Consider the following 22,875-nt stretch of genomic DNA (forward strand, 5'->3'; position numbering starts at 1 on the left):
CTCAGGAGGCTTCCCCAAGGTTTCTCACAGGACAGTACACTCTCACAGATAATGACTCCCAACATTTGGGAGTATGATGGTTGCATTAGCAGCAAAAATGCACTCTCATTCAGCAGGAGTACTGCTGGGTAGCAGGAGTCCTGTTCTGGAAGGTTTTTTTTCCACAGGGGAACCTGTCCAAGTCCTAATGCGCTGGTTCGGTCCTAGGATTAGTTCCAGAAACATAACTCTCGTTTTATTCTTTTTTTTTTTAAATTCATTGCAACAGCACCTTACATCTGCCTGCACTCCATGACTCTCTTCTACTGTAGACATCAGCTTCAGGACCTCTGATAGGGTCCATGCTCAAGCAGGGTGGGAAAACAGGAGCAGAAGGTCTGACTAACACCACATAAACTTCACTGTTCTTTAGCACGGCACCGACTCCAATGGAACATCACTCAATGGACACTGTGTAAATTTTATCTACCGCAAATGGGACTAATGCTTACTATAGCATGCAGCTCTTTAGAAAAAAAAGAAGATTTAAACCGTTCATATTCAAGAAGAGGGGGGAAAAAAAAAAAAAACATTCTCATCCCATATTCTGAACGGACCAAGTATCTTTATTTGAAGCTAAATAGGAGCTAATTAAAGTACTTCAGCATTCATGGTAACAAAAGCTCTATAGCTTGTATTGCAATTCTGCTCTGAAGAAGAAACTATAAATAGGAACAAGCAGAGATCCATGTTTCCTGTGGAATAAGCCATCATTGCTACCTCTCCAACATCATTAGTATCTAAGCACCAGTATCTGTGCTCACACTACCCAGTAAGAAAACGCTTTCTCTGTATTTCTAGCTAAGCCCACTCAGTTATTTTGACCTGACACCCAGAATGGTTCCAGACACCCACAGGGGAGGTGAGCATGCCACCCACTGCTCTCCTACACTGCACCACTGTTCTCCAGTAGCATCTTACCTTTTTTCTTCTTTGGTTGTTCAAATTCTGGAGTCTCTGGTGATTCAGCGTAAGGGTCTGGGGCTTGGTGAACTTCCACCACCTCAGGGATCCCATCAAGCGTGACTGACACGTGTGTAATAGGAGCCACCATATCATCATCTTCAGTTGTGCCAAACATAGTTGCTTAAGGGAAAGGGACAACCACACAGCCACAAGGACTTTTAAAAGCTACATTTTACAGCAAATTTTAAAACACAGAATGAAATAAAACTATGACACTTAAGGCCTTCCTGGGACAGAAGACCAGTTCATAATGGAATATATCCACCCACAACATTCTACACAAGCAGAAGCAGTATTAAAATACAACAATTTAATGACATAACCCACTCCCCAAAAAAGCACAATTATTTGGTGATCATGCATTTTTATTCATATTTGAGACAATCTGCAGATGTAAGCATATATTCTTTTATCTTGGCAACATAAACAAACTCATCCTCTATCAGCCAAATAAAACACAGCCGTCTAAACAACCTTGCTTCATTCACACCTTCCCTTTGTAATTTTTGATTCTTTCCTTACCTGTCAATGTTCAACTCTGGCATGGCAATGAAATCTTTCATTGCATACACCACTGGATTTCTGATATCCAAACTACGGACATAAAGTCTACCTGGAAGCAAAATCATCTTACCCCTTCCACACAACCATGCTGCACTGTATCCCTCCTCATTTCATTAATAAACAAGGCAAATTTCATAAAAAACTTACTTATTCTTTTTTCATCCAACATAGGACCAGGGGAGTCCATATTGAGAAGTGCTTCAGCAGCCTCAATTGTCTCCATTGTTTCATCTCCATTATGACAAGATGCTTCAACTAAAAGCAAGAGAAAATAACTAATTCTTGACAAGCTACAAACTGGACTTAAAGCTTAACATGATATTTATTCCTATTTCATTTCTAGGGAAAAAAAAAGCGGTAACCACGGTCTTCTACTAGATGAGTAGTAACAAGTTATCTGGGAAGGAAATGCACACTGCAATCATGCCATTTATTTAATACACTACATTTTTCAGATTGTATGTATTAAAAAACCCAAAACAAACCCAAACCCTTTGTTTCTGCCTCATCTTTCTAACCACTCCCTTTGCTGATCAAGCACATGCAGTAAAACACAACAACCCTAAGAAATATTACTACCACAAACAACATTCTAGACAGTATCCTTTAAAAAACCAAAACCTGCTGATTTCTTCTTATGGTGGTCCAAAGGAAGTGAATTCCATAATCAAGAGATGCTCACCAAAAATATCCTGTCATTTAGCCTGGAGGACAGACAAGAAAATATTCCACAGCTTCTATTAGAGAGCATATGATCTAAAGGTTTAACTGAATCCTAAACCGTTCAAATCTGTGGGGATTATACATAGGGCTAACAGCACAGGCTCCAGGAACACACTGGAAAGCAAACATAAAACACGAAAAGCAATACAGAGGGCTGACAAACTTTTCAAAAATTTTGACTACTAGACAAGCCCTCATCAGTTTCATGAGGGTGGTCATTAGACAAATCCAAAGCTCTTGAGCATTAATTAATAATTAAGGTCATGTGAAGCTACACACCAAAAAAATCCAATAAAATACCATTTCTTTCCTGATACCTAAAGCAGATTTGCAAAATATCAGCTGTTCGAGAAGATAATATTGGTTTGACTGGAGGAGTATCTTACCAGGGGATTTTTTTCAAAGTAATTGTAGCATGACAAACAAGTTAGATGTTAGTTCCAGTACCTGGTACCGTAAACCTTTAGAACTATTTAACACATTCTTTCAGAAATTACTCTTTGTTGGATGGAAATGCATGGGCTAGGCTTCCTTATCCTTTGCCACGAATTTGAAGCCACGTTGGGGAATTCGCTTGCATCTATCAAAGTGGTACAAAGGTCTGCATTAATATTCCCCTCCCTAGGACACCAATGAACCTCCATTACTTTCTCAGCCCAGTAATGAGTCAGCTTCAAGCCCTCTCTCCTTACTTAGCTTTCAGGAATTTTGGGTGGAGCAGTCACCAAAAAAAAAAAAAAAAAAAAAAAAAAAAAAAAAAGGAGACTAACTGACAGAGCAAGCAAAAATGCATCATAAAACACAACACAATGATCTTGGAACATTTCTTCTTCACATAAAAGCAAGAGGTTTATGCCAGAAAGCAGAATTTCTATACTTTAAAAAAAAAAAAAAAATCACAGTAACAACAAAGCACCCAGCTCACTAGCACTAAACAATCACATAATTAAAAAAACAAACAACCAATCAACCAGTTTTACCCCAAATCTTTACAGCTTCAGCAATCGTATCATTAGGAGAGGGCAAAGATGAATGCAGACATTCACGCATCAGCCCTACCTCCTCCATCTAGCTGTGATTTACAGGCTCGTGGAGCTCAGAAGCCTCCTTACCTTCTGGATTTTTTCTTGACCTTAGTCCTACCATGCCCCAAGTGTCAGAGGTTCACGCCAACACACATTAGATTCAGGTGTTGGGAACCCCTGACCCACACAGCAACTCACCCTGTTGTCTACAGGGCCCCCTCCACCCCTCATCTTGCACATTCAGCCAGTTCAGGACCTGTACCTTCTAGCTGACATCTTCAAACAGGCTTAAGAAATGAGAAACGTGGAGTTGGGGAGGTGAACAGCATGAAAAGAGACAAGGGGAGGTAGTGAGTATGAACTGCGGTCCTGGCTTAGGAAGCCATAGAGCGAGACGGGGCAGCAAACTGCTCACAGTTTTGTTGTGCAGCTTGCAGGCTCAGGAGCTCAGCCACAGAGCGTCTCAGCCCCAAGAGCCGAAGAGCATCCCTAGGGAACGCCCGGCCAGCTGAGGAGGAGACTGAACCAAGTGCAGCCCATGCAGTCTGCAGGCATGCCCTGCTTGGCCCAGCAGTGCTGACTTGATCACTTCTGCTTCTAAGTTTTATCTGGATGGGAACTTTCCATATCATCTACCAGCATAACAAAGACCACAGTAAGGATGTCACCCTAAACACAGGCACACAGCACTGCCAATATAGCTGTCAGCAGTTCTGACATTGTCTGAATGGACGGGAAGGTAACCCGCCATGATCCAGCTCAGCCAAAGCCATTGAGCAGCGCTGGTTTACGCTGTCACATACAATTTAAAAGCCAGCAGTGGTACCCCGTGGTTCTCAGTGCTGCAGGTGGGGAGGAGGGAGCAGCCACTGTTTGCTCTTTCCCTGGAGAGAGCTGTACGAGGAACAAACCCTCCCACTTGCTTTCAGGTGCTGAGGTGACAGAGCAGAGTCAATTCTTCACCCTGAATAATGGCAGGTGAGGCAGAGGTTGCCAGCTTTCCATCACTGTTACACCATGTGGCTAAAAATCAACCATCCATATCCAAGACTAATGAAAGGAACTGACAATAGTCATACAAATAACATAAACATAGAAATTAATATAATTTGATGCTCACAAAAAACGTAAGGAGTGCCAGCTATCTGTCTATCCACAGACACAGAATGGCAAAAATAAGTTTCTTAACCACATTAATGCCCTTGCTAACACGCTTCAAGCCTTGTCTTTAGATGATGACTTCACAAGGTGGTCTGAGCCGAATTAATGTTTCCCTGTTGCTAAAAAACCAAGGGCTATGGTTCTTCCTCCCATCTCTGCCCCTTGTTCATGATCCAAACTCCTGTCACTTAATACAAGCCAGGCTTCATGCTTTTTTGATCATGCAGCGAGACAATTTAGTTTTATAAAATGGCTCAAAAGAAGTTTTTTGGGTTTTGCTGGGTTAGCAAGTTGAATTACAAGAACTCAAGAGCTAACACAAACAAGGTGTGGGGTACCGCACAGAGGAGATGGAACACTACCTCTCTGTCCTACTAGCAGCAAGATGCTAATTTGCATTACTTAACTTGAGACAGTGCTCAGAGATAACCAACTCAACTACCAAAGGCAAGTTGGTGTCTGTTATTTTAGCTTTTCTCTTAATGTTGCAGAAAGGTATTCCAATCACTGGCAGTTATGATACAGTCACAAATTTAAGAATTGGGATGAAAATAGCATGTTTGTTACACTTTGGCAAAGTCAGAGCTGAAAGAACGGTGGTGGGGGAGGTAATTTCTGAGAAGCATCAGATTTCAAATGTTATCTTAAATAGGTAGAAACTTTAAAAAAAAAAGAGGGGAAAGAGGGGGGGGAAGAAAAAAGAGGGAAGGAAAAAAGGAAAAAAGAGGGAAGGAAAAAAGGAAAAAAGAAAAAAGAGGGAAGGCAAAAAGGAAAAAAGGGGGGAAGGAAAAAGGAAAGGGGGGGAAGAAAAAAAAGGGGATGAAGGGGGGAGGAAAAAGAAAAAGGGGGGGGAGGGGAGGAGGGAAAACCACACCCAAAAGTAACTTCATTTTTTTCCCAGGGTACTCTACAAGTTCTTGTTTATCTGAGCAAGCCACAAATGTAAGCCCCAGTATCTGCCTGCCAATTACAGCCCAGTTACTGCGAGTCCAGGTTCGCTATGAATCAGCGCTCACCGTTAGCGCGAGGCCTGCCCAAACACAGCTTTCTGCTCTTCTCACCTGGTGGAGAAAGAAACTATGCCTCGCGCTGGAAGCTCCCCACCTCAGTCCAAAGTCCTGCCTTCCCTACTCCTGCCTAGCGTCTTTTCTGAAAGCTTTACACCGCTTTCAGCGATCCCGTCCTGCTCCCGTTGCTTCCCTGGTGGCCAGCAGCTCCGGAGAGTGGACAACGAGAGTCCTTGTCCGGGCCAAGATAAGGGCTGTGCTAGTCACAGCTGTGTTTAAATTCAGTACTAGTTTTACTATAGACAAAAACAGGGACCGCAGAGCCTCAAAATCACATTGGAAGAAATTTAAGTTGCTAAAAGTAGAAAGAGATCCATTAAACATGGACAGAGCCCCCTTTTGCAGAATAACTGGCTGTTAAATTTAAGTGACTGCTTTTTAATATCAGCTCTGAGCTGATTGTTAACTGACACTGGGAAACAGAGTTTAAGAGCACAGGTATTTCAGGAGACCTACACATCACCCTTAATTTTCTTTTTTAAATAAGGTTTTAAAATTTGTAAGGAAAATAATCTCATTGGGAAGCTATATGAAAAAACCCTCACTGTTTTTAACCAGGTGCTACGTGCAGCAGTGAACAATTCCTTTACAAAGTAACTGAAACCGTACCTGTTTTTTTTACAGTTGGCATCTCATCAACTCAAAATCCTCACGGATTAACACTATGAAGTTCAGTTTCCACCCAACTACTCCTTTGGATTTCTCTGTAGCATCATAAATGATCACCGAAGACACTGGGTTTGTGCGGGACTGCAGCACCTAACATCTCTCTGCCTTCATTCTCCTACCTGACCAGCTTGGCTTGTGCCACGAACGCTAGATTCACCAAATGTACAAGCCAAATCCTACCAAACTTCAAAATGCTGTAAAATAACTTCTGAACTGGTTATTAAGCACTGTTATCAATCTATGAAAATGCACACTTCCATGCTCCCAATTCAGACTAGGGCACAGAGCATCTAAGTGCAAATTTTCTGTCCCTCCTCCCTCATCCCCATAAACCGTCTCAGTGCAGCTGCTTCCCTGATCCCATCAAAACAACACCAGAACAGGTGAATCGCAACATGGCAGAGTTTGATTAACCATTATTTTTCTAAATTAAACTGGCCAGCCATGGCAAAGTTTAAAAAAATTTTTTTTTTAAAGTTTTCGGGAAGTTACATTATCCAATTAGTTCCTCCTTCCTATGCATCTTATAACCATAATTAGTCACATTAAGAAGGTAAACAAAGTGTAGCAAATTGTACCATCTTGCAAGTTGACCTAGAATTTATTCTGCACAAAACATTATCCCCTGTATTTTTCAGAGAAAAAAAACCAATTCAACATTCCCTTTAGAGATAAAACTTCATTCAAAGCCAAATGCTCCAATTTATTTTCTTAATCACCCTTTACTACATGACGGTTAATCATTTTAAGTCCCATAATACTGGCAACAAACTGACCACATAAATTGCCATCACAGTTTAAAAAGTACTTTTCCCTGGAAAAGAGGAGGGTGGTAAGACAAGTCTGCCTATTCATTATAAAAAAAAATTAAAGTGTGAGCATTAATGTAACTAAAAAGCTGGTTGTCAGCCATCTCTCAGCAGGGTTTCACATGAAACAGATGCTGTTCTTAGTTTTCTGCAGGTTATAATTTATACTACAGGTAAGTAATCACCAATGTGTGATAGCTGTGGTTTTGAAGGGCTGAAGCATAAAGGAAAAACCTACCAGCGTCCATCATTCTGCAGATAGATCCCTAAAAACTAATTGCTTCAGTTTCATGACACCTACTGCTAATTTCTGTTAGTTTAGGAGAAAAGAGAAGCTTCACATATGACAGTCATAAAACAGTACTGAAAAACTGGCAACTTCAAAAAAACCCAAACAAATCCTGCATATTAAGCAGCCATTTCTCTGCAATGTTTAGTCACAAATAATGGTGGTTTCAGTTTCATTTTTCTGTGAATGTCAGTCTTATGAATACTTCAACGTGGAATTAGTACAGTCTTTATAATGTCTGATTCCTTTCTCAAAGGCATAACAAGGAAATGACTGAAAAGACTGGTACAAACTTCAAAGCACAAAACAATGCATTTCACTGTTGAGACCAAACACACCCCGTATAAAAAAATCAAGACAGGAACTTCAAAGAAGGGAGGGAAAAAAAAGCAGCTGAAAAACAGAGTAGGTGGGAAATTTCAGTTACGATTAGCCCCATTTCAGGGGCAGCCTACAGCAAGCTGTCCTTGAACCGGATCTCTTCCACGGCAGCCTCGCGGTTCAAGTGGGCAGCTGCGGCCACAGCCAATGCTTGCCTGCAGCAGGCAGGGAGGTGACAAGGGGCTCCTTCCCCAATGTCCTCTCCTCACCTCCTGTGGGGTGCCTTCGCACCCCTGGGCGCCCGAATTCTGCCCCACTTGAGTCAGGCAGGATGGCTCCCTGCCAGAAACCGGGGGCTGAGCTGCCAGTGCTGCCCGCCTTGCATCCTGAGCCTGAGCTTTCAGCAGCGGTGCTGGTCCCTGCCCGGCCTGGGCTCATCCAGCACTGCAAAACCAGGCACTTTCCTTTCCAAGGAAACCCACAGCAGGCACAGTAGCTAGCAGGATGGAGAGTGCGAAACAGATAATTAGTTAATGTCTCCTTCACAACAATCATCTCTGCAAAGTGGCAGCTCCGGTTTTCTAAGGACTTTGCCTTTAAAGAAAACCAGATTGCTTGAACTACAATGGATGATGGGAACAATACCGTACTTGTCTGCCTCCAAAGTATCCCAGAAACCCTTGGAGCCCATCGGTTACAAGGATTACATATTTTCAGTCACTGGCAGCAATTTGCAAACCCTTCTCATGTGACCAGCAACAAAAAAAATGTTAACAAGAGCATTCACAAAAGTGGAGTTTCACAGTTACTCATGCAAGTAAAAATTCACACACAATATATTACAGTGAATATGGATTCATAAAAATGATCTGCTATGAAAAATTCACACAACTGCATTAAGTAACACACTGAGGAAATGCCAGTTGCAGTGTGAATAATTAATATGAATAGCAAGTGAATAGTTGGCAAGAGGTCTCGACTTGAAATAATGTTTAAGCACGTAAAACCTTCTTGAATAATCAGCTAACTTATCTGTACGGTCACAGTCTGTTCACAGATAATTCACTACTAAAAAAAAAAAAAAAAAGGAGACATTTATCAGATAAAGCCATTTACTGAGAACAGCTCATGTCAATTTACTCTGTGAACTGTTCCTCATGTCAAGTTTTGTTGAGTTTTTGTTTTGCTTTTGGTGGTAAAAGATTTTATCAGAGTGTGCCTTTGGAAATAATGTCAAAAGCATGATTGAAACCAGCAAGCTGTCTCTAGCCCTGGAGACAGGCCAGGTGTGGAACCTAGTGGCTGAAAGAAGACACAGAAACACATCCTCACTCTGTGAAGTGTCTACCCTACCTTTCAGACCTGTTCTGCAAAAATGCTTCAAATGCATGCATTCAGTGAGGGGTTGTTTTTTAAAAAATGTGACCTATCTTTGAGCTTTCCTCTTGAGAATTGTTTTCTCTTTGGGGCTACCTTTTCTAACAGAATTTACACAGGATATCTGTATTTTAGGTGTTAATCATTATTAGAGATCCAAAATGAATACTATGCTGAGCATACTTACACTAGTAAGTCACACTAACGTGAACATTTTATGGCTAATTGTATACCCTCAGGAAGCTGAAAGCAGTACATCTACTCAAGCTGCATATTCCTGCTTTTTGATATGTACGTTTACTTAGGTACGTACCAACCATTAAATAAGAGCAAACATATCCTATGAAGAGCAAAGAAAAATCTTGTTGGTACTCTGAGCAGGACTCTGTCTTAAACTCTGTTGATGGATGAAACTCTTCACCATTATCAGCTGTGCAGCTGGGATTGCAAGCCACCTGCTAATGGTATTAATGCTATTTTCTCTGTCTTGTACAGAATTAACAGCATTCAACACTACTGTAATTTTGTTTCCTGTTGTTTTTTGTCATTAAGCTTATTCCATCATTAGCCACAGCCATCTCGGTGCAAAAACATGGCACAGAAATGTTTTTATTGCCAACCTGTGAGGGTGATATCATCATCTTCTATGATTTGCTCTTCTGCAACGTCCAGAGAGCTCTCAGTGATCATGTCACTGGGTTCATCCACACAGGTTAAGCCAGAGTAGTTGTGTAGGAGGTCTGCGCTAGGAACATGCTCCACGATGACAGCAGGGAAAATAGATGGATCACCAAGCTGGGGGGTAGAAAAAAGAAAATTAAAATAACGGTAGTTAGACTACATCCAATCTAACCACTTACTGATTTCGTCAAGAGTCCTATACTACATTACTTGAATATTACACCGTCAGGAAAGAGTACCAAAGAACGAGATGATTTTTAGCACATAAAACCAAGTAGCAGCCGTGTCCCACTATGGGCCAGAGGCTGAATATCACTGCAGTATCTAACATATTGACTTTAGTCCAGTAGGTAATACCAGACTCCCATGACACTATTTTGCAGCATAAAAGCTGACAATACAGAGGAGGAGCACAGCACAGTAAATGCTAAACTTCGCTGGCAATAATACTGGGCAAGCAACTTGCTGCAAGCACCTTAATCTTTTGCTCTTCCCGTCAAGTTGGGGGCAGAGGAGTCCTGTAGCTGTCAGGACTGGATGAAGCTTTCACAGGCACCAAGTTTCCCACAAGACACTAGCTGAAGATCACTATTTTAAGGAACACTTGCTACAAGAACAAGGGGTGTAACAGGGAGTGCTCGATATACATGCCGTAATACTTTCCCTCTCTAATTCTTATGGCTTTAGTCACTTGACATTACTCCCCCCCGCTTTCCTTCCTAAGTCGGCTTTCAGACATCATCCTTCTGACTCGATAGTTATTTTGCATCAGATACAAAAGAAAAGAGGCAGCTGGGAAAACAGAAATCAAGCTGACCGGTAATAGTAATAAAATGCACACTCTCTGAAAAGGTAATCGTTCAACAGGAAGAGGTTTTCAGAAAATACCATTTACTACAGACACAGTATTTTCCAAAGCGAGTCTTTTGAAATGTCATTTGCAGGAAGAAAGCCATAGCTGATGATAGGAAAGCAGGCTCAGAGAAAGTCTAGTGTAACTCTAAGGCTCTCTCACTGTAAAAATAAATCACATTATGAATGTGGCAAGCTTAAAAACAAGAAAACAAACCAAAAAGTTGCTAAAACGTTGCTTCTGAGAAAACCAGCATATGTACATTTTGTCTTACCCTCCACAGAAGAGCACAGATATACACGGATCAAGCAGGTTTTTTTATTTAACCACACAAGAAAAAAAAAAAAACAACCATATGATTATGAGCTTGCTTAGGGATTGCTCATGTCTCACAATCTTGCCACTACACACACCACCACCAACAGAAAATGGTATCAGAACTATTGGCTCAACGCGGACAACAGCTATGGGAGTCAGCCTCTCCTAGGGAAGAGTCTGGAATGTAAATACTGAAAGTAGAAAGTGCAATTAGAAGCTTTAAAAGGCAGTAATTACCACTTTAAATCGCTCTGTGTTTTGTAAAACATGTCTCAGCAACAACTGTGGTAAAGGGCAATCATGAAAAAAGGAAGAACTAAGAAACAGAAGTAGGATTTCTATGGGCTTCCATCATGGTCAGCCTGCTAAACAAAAAAAAAACCCCAACAAAACCAAATGCAAAATCCCCACAAATAACCTACCTACTCTACCAAACACAAGCTTCAAAATAGAGTAACACGGTACGAGATCAATAAAAATGAACAAAGGGCAGACCAGTTAAAGCCCTCTCATGCGATCACGTTGCCAGATGACTGGCCGTACATCAAGTCAAGCAATGGGTCAGCCTCTACCCTACACCTTTGTGGCCACCTCTTTCCAAGGCTGCATCTTGCTTGGGCTGAGAAACCAGGAACCACTGGTGGCCAAGAGGTCCCTGCTGTTCTTCAGAAAGCATCGTGTTCACATTGTGCATCCTGTTTGTTTACTGACCCTAACATCCCAGATCCTATTTGCTTCCAGGCAAGAGTAAACAAATAGATTTGATTACATAAAAGCCAGATCAGTAAAAAAGATAAAGCACTGTAAAGAGAAAAGAAAAATAAAATACTGTGTGCATTAAAAAAGTTTTTATTTTCAACAATATGTTCCAGAAACTAGAAGGAAGATGGTCTGTTGCAGCCTCATTGCCAAGATAAAATTTATGCTACAAAAATAGTTTAAACACCCCAATTTCAGTAATATGCCACTGTATATAACTTTTGGGATGAAGTTACATATATTGTATGCCCATATATGTAACTACATTAAAAAAAAATTAAAAAGGATTACATACGACATTCAACTCAGGCTCCTGTCACCTGCAAGCTTTGCAAGTACCTGTTCAGTATTTTCCTGAGCAGGTAAAAACTATGGATTTTAGGTAGGGAAGATGCAAGTAAGACATTTCAGTCTTCTCATCCTGCTCTAACTCATAGACACTAGGGGTGAAGTACATCTCACCTAACTTCACACAGCTGTGGTGTAAACGCTTGGACTTGAGCTAGCAACCCCAGGTTTCCTTCAGAGCCAACAGAGAGAAATGGCTGTTTCTAGGGCACAGTTTCCCTGCCCAGTTTTAGGCTTCTGTGCTACGATAGGATGAATTGTGCCCTAAAAACGCCTATTCCTCTTTGTTGACTATAAAAGGGTGGAGGCGTTGGGGTGTCTATTTCTGATGTAGGCGTCTGTCTCCTACATGCTCATCGGCAAACGTCCAGCTGCCTCCCCGCCACGTCTTCGAAGCGAGGCACTCCTTCCTCCCTGCTTCCGCCGCTGCACCAGCTCGATAGCTGCAGTGTCTGTGGCAACGTATCGAGTTGCCTGTGCTTAGGATAAGCCTCACGTTAGCTTCTTCTGGATAAAAAAATTACTCTGGCTCAGCACCGTCCTTCTCTAATGACTGACACTCACGTCACTGACTTGGCCTCTGAGAGGCAAAACCACCTCCATCCAGCACTGCTGTTATTCTCTAGTGGGGACAAGTCATAAAAAACTGTTTCAGAATATTAAATGAAACACAGATAAAACCAACCGACTGTCACACGTCTTCAACTCAACACCCTATTTATATTACACCCTACTCGTCACTCTGCCGTGAAACCTAATGACAAAAGCCCAAGAATCCATGGGTTACTGAAACACGCTTCACTGCTGACCAAAATGTTTCCCGTGGTACTGAATAGTGCTGCTGTCACGCATTTCAGCAGCAGTTGGTTTGATCCGTATGATCAGATGTGATCTGCTCTGCAAGGTTAAACTGTATTTTGACCATGCCTAGAAACAACCATCATACACATACTCCGACACGGTCGCTGCGTCTGTCTACAGGCAGAGAAACCCCCATGGCAGGGGAATACCTCGTCGCTTGAACTCACACTGGACCGTCTGAGGAGCCTGCTGACACAGTACGCTTCCAAAAGGCAAGAGATGAACAGAAAAGCATTCACTCATGGCAAGACACTTTAAATGTGGTTTTCTTTAAATTAATAACAGTTTTGAACTGGAAGAGTCAGAGTAAATATCACTTCTTGTGGCCTTTTACTTTAAAACCATTGTTACACCTGCTTCCAACTCATACCTTACGGAGGTACAACGTATGGATTTTCTTTCCTGCCACAGTTGTGAAAAGGCTCGAACAAATATATAATATGCTTTCAGAGAGAAAAGCATTCACGTAACTGCAAACAAATCTAATTTGAAATTAATTTTGCAGAAACCGTCATCACATTTTGTACAATAATTGCAATTGGTTATGATTTCATTAACAAGCATCTCATTCAGTTTTAAAAGCTACTACTAATGTATGCTGATGTTTATATGACTATTGAGAGGTAAAACCTCACCTCAATACTTCTGTAATGCTCCTGATTTCATTGAAAGCGCCTGAATCCCAATTGAGAGCCAAGCTAAAGCTTCCTGTAGCTCTGTTGTTGTAAGACACAAGAATAACTTCGTACACATTTAGAACTGCAGAAGAGCCCGTGTTTACTATGGCTCCCTTTGATGCTAGTGTGTAATGAGAATTACACACAGGGAAAACATTAAATTAAGGACTAGAAGGTAGTGATTCAATTAAGACAAATTAAATTACCTCTCTAATAGCAAGATCACAAAATAATTTATTTCTAATACAAAGGTGGTTCTACATGCACTAAAAAAAAGGAAGAGTGCAAAGTATCCCAAAATTAAAACAAAGTCCCAAATTAAAGTGTCAGCAATGATTTTCCAGAAATCAATACATAAATCCATAGAAGAACAATTTACGTATTTTTTCTTTTTGCCTACTTCTGCAGCTTCATCTTTCTTATGCTAAATATAGTTAAAATATGACACCCTAGCTCTGCCAAAGCTTTGGCTTGGCTTCAACACATCTCCCATGTCTGCTGGACACATAAAGGAGTTGAGCTACTGCTGAAATCTTCCCAGGTCTTAGACACCAAATTCCTCACCATAGTTTATCTACAAACCAGTCCTGTAGACCGACCTTTAACAATTTGGAGGAGTGCAAAGCTTCAGACAGATGCTGAAGTCCATGGAAGGTCCCATGAGCAGGTCCCTTAAAGCATCGGTCATGCTCCATGATCCCCTGAAAACTGAACCCTGCCCTCCTCCGGGGGCCAAAGGCAGCAGTCTTCCTTCCTGCTCTCAAATCCTTGGGTGTTTGACATGCTGACACGGTGTTTCTTTTTTTCTCTGAGAATTTTCTCATGAGCTGTCACCAACTGACAGAAGATCAAAACACTATCCTGGTTGCGGAAATGGAAAGTAAGGAAGGGGATTTCTTCTGCTCTGGAGGTACTGTCTTCTCATACTACAGGTCCTCTAAGGAAGAAAACTTGTCCCAGGAATATGGTGACTGGCTTCTAACTGGTGTGGAATAAATTTTGTGCAAGTGAGTGATGGGTGGGAAGAAAGGCATGCAATAGGTAGGAGCACAGAAAAGCTACATGGGGGCAAAAAAAAAAAAGAGAAAGAAACCTCCGTGAAAGAAACCTGGCTTTTTAACAGAGCAACAGAATTCAGACTTGCAATACAGCTGGACATTTATTTTGGAAAAAAAACCTAAACAAAACTAGGCAAAGGGACCTTGGTGACTAGAAAATGGGCTTCGGTTTTCTCTTGCTGAAGGTTCCTGTGCCAAGAGCAGAGGCAGGCTCTTGACTTTAAAGATATTCCCATGGCTAGCATCTGAGAAATTACCAAGTTTCACAGAGGGATGCTAGAAGCAGATAAATGCCGCTTGCTTTCCTGGGGAGACAACCTCATTACGGATCTCACAATCATTTCCTTAAAGTCTTCATAAAACTGCAACTGGATAAGGAGAGGACCCTCTGAAGGAGATGGAAATAGTAAAAAAAAGTACACCTTGGCCTTGACCAGGTGACTTAATGTTTCAGAAGGCCCATGGCAACACCAGGGAACGTGAAAGAGCAAACCAAGGCATGAGAAGACGGTGCAGAAGTCATGGCCCAACCTAAGGGCTTGGACCCCTCTTCCTCAGAAGAAGGGAAGAGAGAAACATCCCTCAGAGATACAGAAGGTGTCTTCAGGCACAGGTTACTACACGTGTCAGAGCCACTTGAGAGAGCACCTGTTGGCACAGAGCAGTCATGCTGGGGACCATGCTAGCAATTTAATGGTTGCAATGATTCAGCGTGTCCCTGGCACCGTTTAAAACTTCCTAGTATGGTTCCAGCCTCTGGCTGCTTCTATTCAGCTTTTTAAATTAAGAATGTCCTGATCAAATATCACGTTAACTGTAAGTTAACAAAAGGACTAAATGAAAAGACATTGAGAGGAGAAGCTGCAGACATGAAGTAAAGCAGTTTTAGGCAGCAGCACTGACTCAGCCAAAGCCCCCAGGGGCTCATGCCCAGTTTTACGTGTGTAGTCTCTCTCTCTCCGAAAAAAAAAAGAAGAGAGGGGAAAAAAAAAGCGCAAACCTTCTATTTAACTAGGATCTCTGACACGTAGCAGCAGCCAGACAGGTTAGCAGTAGCATTAGTGCAAGCCACTTGTTCCCTTCTCAAAATTACAAGGATATTTTAATCTCATTTCTTCCTCACCATATGTGCACAATGCAATAAATGAACCCTCCAAGAAAAAAAAAAATTCATTAGTTTCTAAACTGAAAAGGATAAAGCTGATAAGAGAGCGCCTTTCCCGTTCACACGGGGCCATGTGATCGAGTCCCTCCCATTGGCATCTGCCACTGGCTAAATGCTTACATTTGCAAATGGACTGTTCCTAATTTACGGTTGTTTAACCAAGACTTAAAAAAAAAATAAATTTAAAAAAATAGCCATGAATTATGACTTCCGTGAAATACTGAGTGTAGCTGCCATCCAGACCCCGAACCTCTCCCTGCAGCTGTTCCATCTCCTGACAGCTCTTGGCACAACACGGCTCCAGGCAAAGTTTTGACAGGAAAAAAAGTACCAAAGTTCTTGCAATGCCAGCTTTTGGGGGCATCGCAAAAATAATTATCCAAAGATCAGTTAAATGACACCTGTGTATAAATATGTCACCTTTTGTATACTGATGAAGCTCAAAAAATGCTTTTGACCAAGACAGAGCACTTCCAGAGCTAAAATTTTTGCAAAGTACACAAATCGTGTTATCCATCCCTGAATACAACTAATCTGTCCGGAATTTAAAAACTTCAGGAGTAGCAATAGCAATAGCTCCTATGTTGTAAGAAACAGATCAACCAGGTATAAGCAATAAGCAATCTTTTTGGGTTAACGTTGTACTATAAATCCTTGTCTGAGCTTAATCTTGCTCCAGCTTCCCGGATCTTTCCTTATGCAGGACTCCTTTTCTACAACCGAGTATTTAATATCTACCTTCGTGCAGCCAGCTAGCTGGCTACCTGCATCTTTGATATCCGAACTAAGGTAACCCAGTGATTTAAGAGGAGCTCGCATCCGACTGTTTGCAGCGATGGACTTTCTGCTATGCACTCTCTCTCTTTGGCCTTTCGCATCTTTGATTTGATCACCTTTAGGGTATGCTACAGGACGCCTTCTTTCCTTAGGCTTCATCTGGAGTAGGATTTATTAGGGTCATGAGATAAATGCCAAAGTTGAGTTTGTTCTGGAGCTGGAGAAAGCTCTGTTTAGGGAGGTTTTACTGCCCTGTTGAGTGCTCTTTAGTATTTTTAAAGTTTTTCAGGTGAGCATCTGAAGAAATTGCAAGAGGCAGAATGCACAGCTGACTGAACAAAACCACGTTTGCTTGCACTACCCCTTCCAGAAACCACACTGAAGCAGCCCCCTCATCTCAATTCTCCCCTCTGCCATTGGCTTATAAAGTAAAGCCAGCAACGAACAACAGACAGAGGTAATAAATAAGGCTCGTTTTCGACTATGTTTGTGCAATTCCCATATCTAAATCCCCAGGCTACCACAAGCTCTGGAAAAATACAGGGAAGGAAGTTACGTTACTAGTTCCACCCAAAACTGAGTTAGCACTTTAGACAGACAACGCTCAGTTCATTGAAATGATCGTATGACTCTGACAGCAGAAACAGGCCACTGACCCAGCCAGGTACTAGGCCATACAGAAAACCCAGAGACAAGATTATAAAGCCGAAAGTATTTTTGAAAGAGAGGAGGATAAATGCTTTTCACATTCACAAAAAGAGGAATAGTTTGTTGTGGCACTTCTCAGCCTTTTAAGAACTGTCTCTCCACAGTACCCAGACACCTAATTCATTGTTAATAAATGCAAAACCCTACTATTAACCACCACCTATAGAGGAGCTACCTGATTTTTACAATAGGAATCCTTCACTGAAGCCTCAGGACTCACAGGATGTGGTTTAGGTAATCAACACCTAACTGAGAGCCGCCTCAGACAGAAACAGACATATTTTCCCTTGCAGTGTGAAAGAAACCAATTTAAATTACTTTGAAGCGTATTTCTGAATAGCCAGCATACAGTAACACAATTTAGAAACCAATCTGTAAAAAGCAGTGAGCAGGTACCTACTGCTCCGTCTAGTCATCTGTAGCGTGACCATTACTGTTATTCAGAATTTTATGCCAGCACACTAGGAAAATTAAAACTACTGTCAAATACCAGAATTTGAGGAATTCTGCATCACAAATGGATGGATTCTACTGGCACAAATCAGCGACACAGGAAAAACATTTTCAGAGGAGGATGTCTCTGCAATACTGCAGAAGTTATAACATTTCAACCAATTTCTGTTCCGCCCATGCAAGTTACAGGAAGCAACAGAAAGCTTTTGAAACAGCACAAAGATCTGCTGCAACAATAATGACCTCAACGTTTGCTTTTTTTGTTTTACACCACAGTTTTTCCTCACGTTTTCATAATATTCCGAGCACCAACTTGTACAAATATGCTTTCTTACACTGTCGCATTACCTGCTGCTCATCCTCCATGACGTTGCTGGCAAATTCAAAGACAAGCTCATTCTGCTGTACAACTGCTGCCATAATAACGCATTCCCAGGTCTCAGCTCCACATACAAAGAAAAATGTTCTCCAATGTGAAAGAATGGAGAGCGTCACCAAGATCCAGCTAGGCAGAAAGGCAGGATCACGAAATGAATCAAGTATCAGTGTTCGTATTTCTTAGATCATCGGTGTTCCCGGGTTCTTCTCTTCTCGAAGGGAAACAAACCAAGGGAAATCCTTTCCTGAGTTGTTCTTCCCACGTCGATAGCCTTTATCACTGTGGAGGGAAAAAATAAAGTTATAATTAAGAAATATTCGCTTTAGCTATGTGAAATAGTAGCAGTCACAATAAAGCTTGCTCCAAACTATAACTGTTCTATCTAACTCCAAGGAAGTCAGACACCTTTGTATCTTCAGAGGTATTACTTCTACTGATTAATACATGCAAATTTTCATTCCCTTAAAAATAAAACTGTTTCAGGAAGTAAGACATCAGTTTCAAAGTGTTTCATATTAAAAGCATGAGACTAAGAAAAAGTTACGGAAGTTAACAAAAAGAAAATCCATCTTTTCATTTGATTCATATATGCAGTTTTCACATTCATTAGCAACTCTCGTCTTTAAGGCATATTCAAAGTAAAAATACAAAACCCAGACTGACCTACTCAGCTGCAGGATATCTGAAGTATATCACCTTTCTTCTTCACACAAAGTTCAAATTTAGCAAAGTTGTTATTTTGCAAGTAAAATGCTCTAGATCTTGATTCCCACAGTGTCAAACGGATGAAACCAGTAAATAAATTCTATGTACAATCCAGAGAGTCCCCGAGTTCCTACACGAAGCAGATCTTCAGCTTCTTGTTAAAAATGCACTGTAAACGTATCCTTATCTCTACCACAGGCTCACAAGCAGCCGGAAGGAAACAGCGCTGACCACGTCACGGCAAATTAGCACAGGCAAAAAAACTGCACAGTACAATAGCAAAGAAAAAAAAAATCCCAAACTACAGAATGTAAACAGCTTCACTGGAGGGATGCGTGCCTACAGCTCCCAAGTTTTCATTTACTCATCAGCGCCAAAGTTATGGTTAACATGAGCTTACAAAGAGGTGTGCTGGATCACTTCCAGGGAAAAGGCAAGCATAAAACATAATCTTTCTATACAACTAACGTGACCAATACATTAATTAAAAAAAAAAAAATCTATCGTTTCAAAAGAGTAACAGAAACAGGTGTCTAAAATTAGGAACCTAGGGGAGTATGTTTGTGCCTAGGAATTTAAATCTGTATGTTTTTAGGAAAGCAAAATGTGTGGTATCTAGCATTTTGATCAAAATTCTTTAAACTGCCTTTGATTAAGGGCTGCTGTGACAGAAGAATAAGGGGCAGAGGTCTAACACGTACCCATCCAGACTGAGACCTCCAGGAAAGCCTCTGGGCGACTTCAGTGCCATTAGCGAGGATTAACATCTGCCTTTGTACAGGAGGTTTAACTTCGCCTTGTTTTTGCAGTAGGCTGAAACTCAAAAAAATGAAGGGCATCTTCCTCTCCCCAATGCCAAGCAATTTAATTAGGGAGGATCGTACTCCCTCACTCTAGGAAATATAACAGCTGTTTTTCCCATATAGATTGTGGTATTCCCAAATTCCTAAGTAGTGATGGCAGAGCATTCAAGCATTTAAGCCACTAGATCCTACCCTTCTAAGAAACCAGGAAACCCAAGATTATGCAAACAGGAGAACCTCCCCAACTTCCAAAGCGTGCTTTAATTAGCTGTCAAAGGGTTCATAAGAGTAGCCACAACCCTAACTAGAGAACATTTGCATTAATGAGAGCTACGTGCATGAGCAGAGAAGGATGTACTTTGGGAACCATGACTGTTCAACCTCAGCCCCTGCCATTTTGCAGGAAGACTTGAAGAGTTAACAAGGCTTTCTCCGTACTTCAGCAGGGCTATGGTACTGAAAGCTTTACATGCAACCATATACTCCTGGGTAACTTCCCTAAATGTAATTATTTGGCTTCGCCTTTTAGAAGATAAAAACACCATTAAGAAGTTACACACACATGCCAGCACAGCGCGACTAAGACCAACTTGTCCCATCCCAGATTCCTACCATCCTGTGTGCCAGCCTGAAAATAAAGTACATAGCCATATAATATACAGTTTAATATTTCCTACAGACAGTGATTGAAGTGGGTCAATCTGTGTCAATAGGGACATACCAGCTCTTTCAGAAGAGAGGACAGGTATGGAAATTTATTTAAGTACAACTTCTATTTTGGTTACTGCCTAGAAATAAATTGTAACTCTCCAATAAGATGAAATAATAATATTTTAAGTCACTCCCTCTAATCAGTGAAGAGTAACTTCACTCCAAAGGATCACTGGGCAAATATGAAAACCTTCATAGCTTCCAAATGAAGACTTATTTTAAAACGGGGGTTAAGCTAATTGTCCAGGGAGAACCAGAGCCAGAATACAACAAGGGCTTATAATCATCTCTGTTACACTAATTGAAGCCACATGTATGAACAAAGAGTACAAGTTCTTGAGGTCCAGTAACTTTCTAAGGTCAGTAACTATTAACAGCACCAATGTAACATCAGGATAAATGAAGTGTTGGAGACGGGCTACCTAGTAAGCTCATGAAGTATAAGGAAAACTGAAAGTACAGCCACCATAAGACAGATTTTAAAAGTTCCCTGCGTGCATTGAGAACTGGCATATTATTCTGTTAGTGCCAGGTCATTCATTATTCTGTAAAATATTAATATTTTTACAGTAGATACTACAATACCAAGATGCACACTAAATGCATAAGATCCAAAAGCTGTGGCAGCAAACCTACTAAAAGCCATAAAGAAATCTTTTCTTACTTTTTATTTACAAAAAAACCAGCAAAACCCTCAATGAAAAACTAACAATCATGATTTAATATAATTTAAGAGACTGCGGCATCGTAACGCATTTGTTCCCAAAGGGATCCACACAAACACTACTTAGAACAGTCACACTTTATGGTAACATGAAGATCCTAATCATCTGATACCGTTGCAGGAACAGACATTCAAAAGCTGTTTTACGAATTTTGCACCACAGTGATGCAGTGATGTAAGACTACATAGCAGACTGTTCCTTCCCCCCTACGCCCCGCTCCCCAAAACCACCAAGCAATCTATAAATAAAGTCAAATAAGACCTTCTTCTCACAAGAAAAGAAACATCTAACCACAACATTACGACCAGAGTCAAAGACAAGTGAGTGAACAGGCTTTAGTGAGCTTTTATATCTAACCTTATAAAGGTTAGGCACTCAAACTATTATAATTTACAGGAAATTTTTCATTACTTCTTTAGCGGTACACAGTAATAGCAAATGATCTATTGGGCAATAACAGCACGGCAAAATAATGCAAAAGTGCTTTCCTTTAACCCGTATCACTTTCTCTGACATATAGAAAACAAGAGCAGCTTTTCACAGAAGCCAGCACAATTCTAAACCAGCTATATTTTCCTCCACATCTATTTTTAAAAACTGTGCTTTCATTATTCCGAGTATCACAGGATCCTGCTGTCTATAAGCTAACACAAACATGACTATTGTTTTTGCTATATAATGTCACTCATCTCCCTGCCTGATTTTACGTACATCTGTGAGTAGAAAATAAGTTATTTGCAAACAGCATAAAATGCATAAATTGTATTCACATGCACAATATGCTTGACTACATACAAATAGTCCTAAGAGAAAGGGAACCCAGTATATATTACCATGAAATTTACATCAAATTTTCAGAACTACAGAGTAAGTAAGGTTTTGCTTTCATTTTAACTAATTGTTGTAGAAACTTATTACAAAAAGCAATATTAAGACACAGCAATATAAATAAACATCTTAATTTTGCTTAATCCTTGAAACTGAACGTAAAAATAAATTATTTCAATCCCTCTGAAAATTCCCCTCCTCTACTGATTTGAACATCTAGAAACAACCTCCTCAATCAGTCTGTCAAAAAGCACATTCAGCCAATTTAACCCTTAGTACACTGCTACTCTGGTATCCCAGAAGATAGATCGTAGGACTCCTTCCAGCTAGACATCACAACTTTTTTCCCCACCACTCTTCACCATATATACCCTGCACTTAATCCTAGCCCTATTTAGGCAGTTCAACAAAGCTCGTAAGAAATACCTCCAGAACCAACGTTTTTGGTCCCAACAGTGAAGTTGCAATACTGCAACTAGGCTCCAACTTGGAAGTAACAAAACCACAATTTTTCCTTCAACTCCTGACAGTATGAGCCAGTATAGCCCGTACTGCCTTAGCATTCAAGCAGTGTAATGCAGAACACTGAAATAACACAGCGGCACCACACCACAGCAGGTGTAGCAGGCATAAACCCAAAAATTTGCTGAAGAAGCTCAGCTATAAACTTGGAAGGCTCAAGTCTTGGTACTGAGAGCACCCCAGCTGAGCTGAAAGATGCCTCCAACAAGCTACTGGATCTGGTCCCATTTAGGGTTACTGAAGATGACTGTAATCAGCCCGCACTGCCTTTTTTGTGAAGTTAGTAAGATCATTCATACATTTAAAATTAAGAACCAGCTTAGCTGCTTTAAGATTCAAATGCAGATCTGAATCCCGAGTTACTGCTGAAACAGCTCAACTCACTTAGCATGGGGACAAATGACTTGCAACCGAAATTTCCCATTGATTTTCTAAGACAGTCTGCAGCATTAGCTCTAGTCTAGAAGCGTCCAAATTGTGACTTAACAGAAATGCAAAGCCGAACCCCCTTCTCAACACCATCTTGGATGCGGA

The 22,875-nt window shown here is 40.9% G+C and overlaps 1 protein-coding gene across 4 annotated transcripts in view; it reads right to left on the reverse strand.

Moving 5' to 3' along the window:
- ELF1 (E74 like ETS transcription factor 1) overlaps positions 1 to 22,875 on the reverse strand; it is a 92,566-nt gene that overhangs the window by 21,629 nt on the left and 48,062 nt on the right. For 2 of the 4 annotated variants that reach the window (XM_076363242.1, XM_076363225.1), the window contains exons 2-5: positions 18,017 to 18,326; positions 9,631 to 9,805; positions 1,717 to 1,824; positions 961 to 1,125 (exon numbers count right to left, since the gene is read on the reverse strand). In XM_076363242.1, the coding sequence (XP_076219357.1) occupies positions 961 to 1,125; positions 1,717 to 1,824; positions 9,631 to 9,805; positions 18,017 to 18,088 (520 nt within the window). In that variant the 5' untranslated portion in view covers positions 18,089 to 18,326. Of the gene's footprint in view, positions 1 to 960; positions 1,126 to 1,716; positions 1,825 to 9,630; positions 9,806 to 18,016; positions 18,327 to 18,710; positions 18,904 to 22,875 lie in introns of those variants that run through there. The other 2 variants (XM_076363234.1, XM_076363252.1) reach the window with 2 other exon arrangements.

Source organism: Aptenodytes patagonicus, chromosome 1 (assembly GCF_965638725.1).
Source record: "Aptenodytes patagonicus chromosome 1, bAptPat1.pri.cur, whole genome shotgun sequence".
Classification (NCBI taxonomy): Eukaryota; Metazoa; Chordata; class Aves; order Sphenisciformes; family Spheniscidae; genus Aptenodytes; species Aptenodytes patagonicus.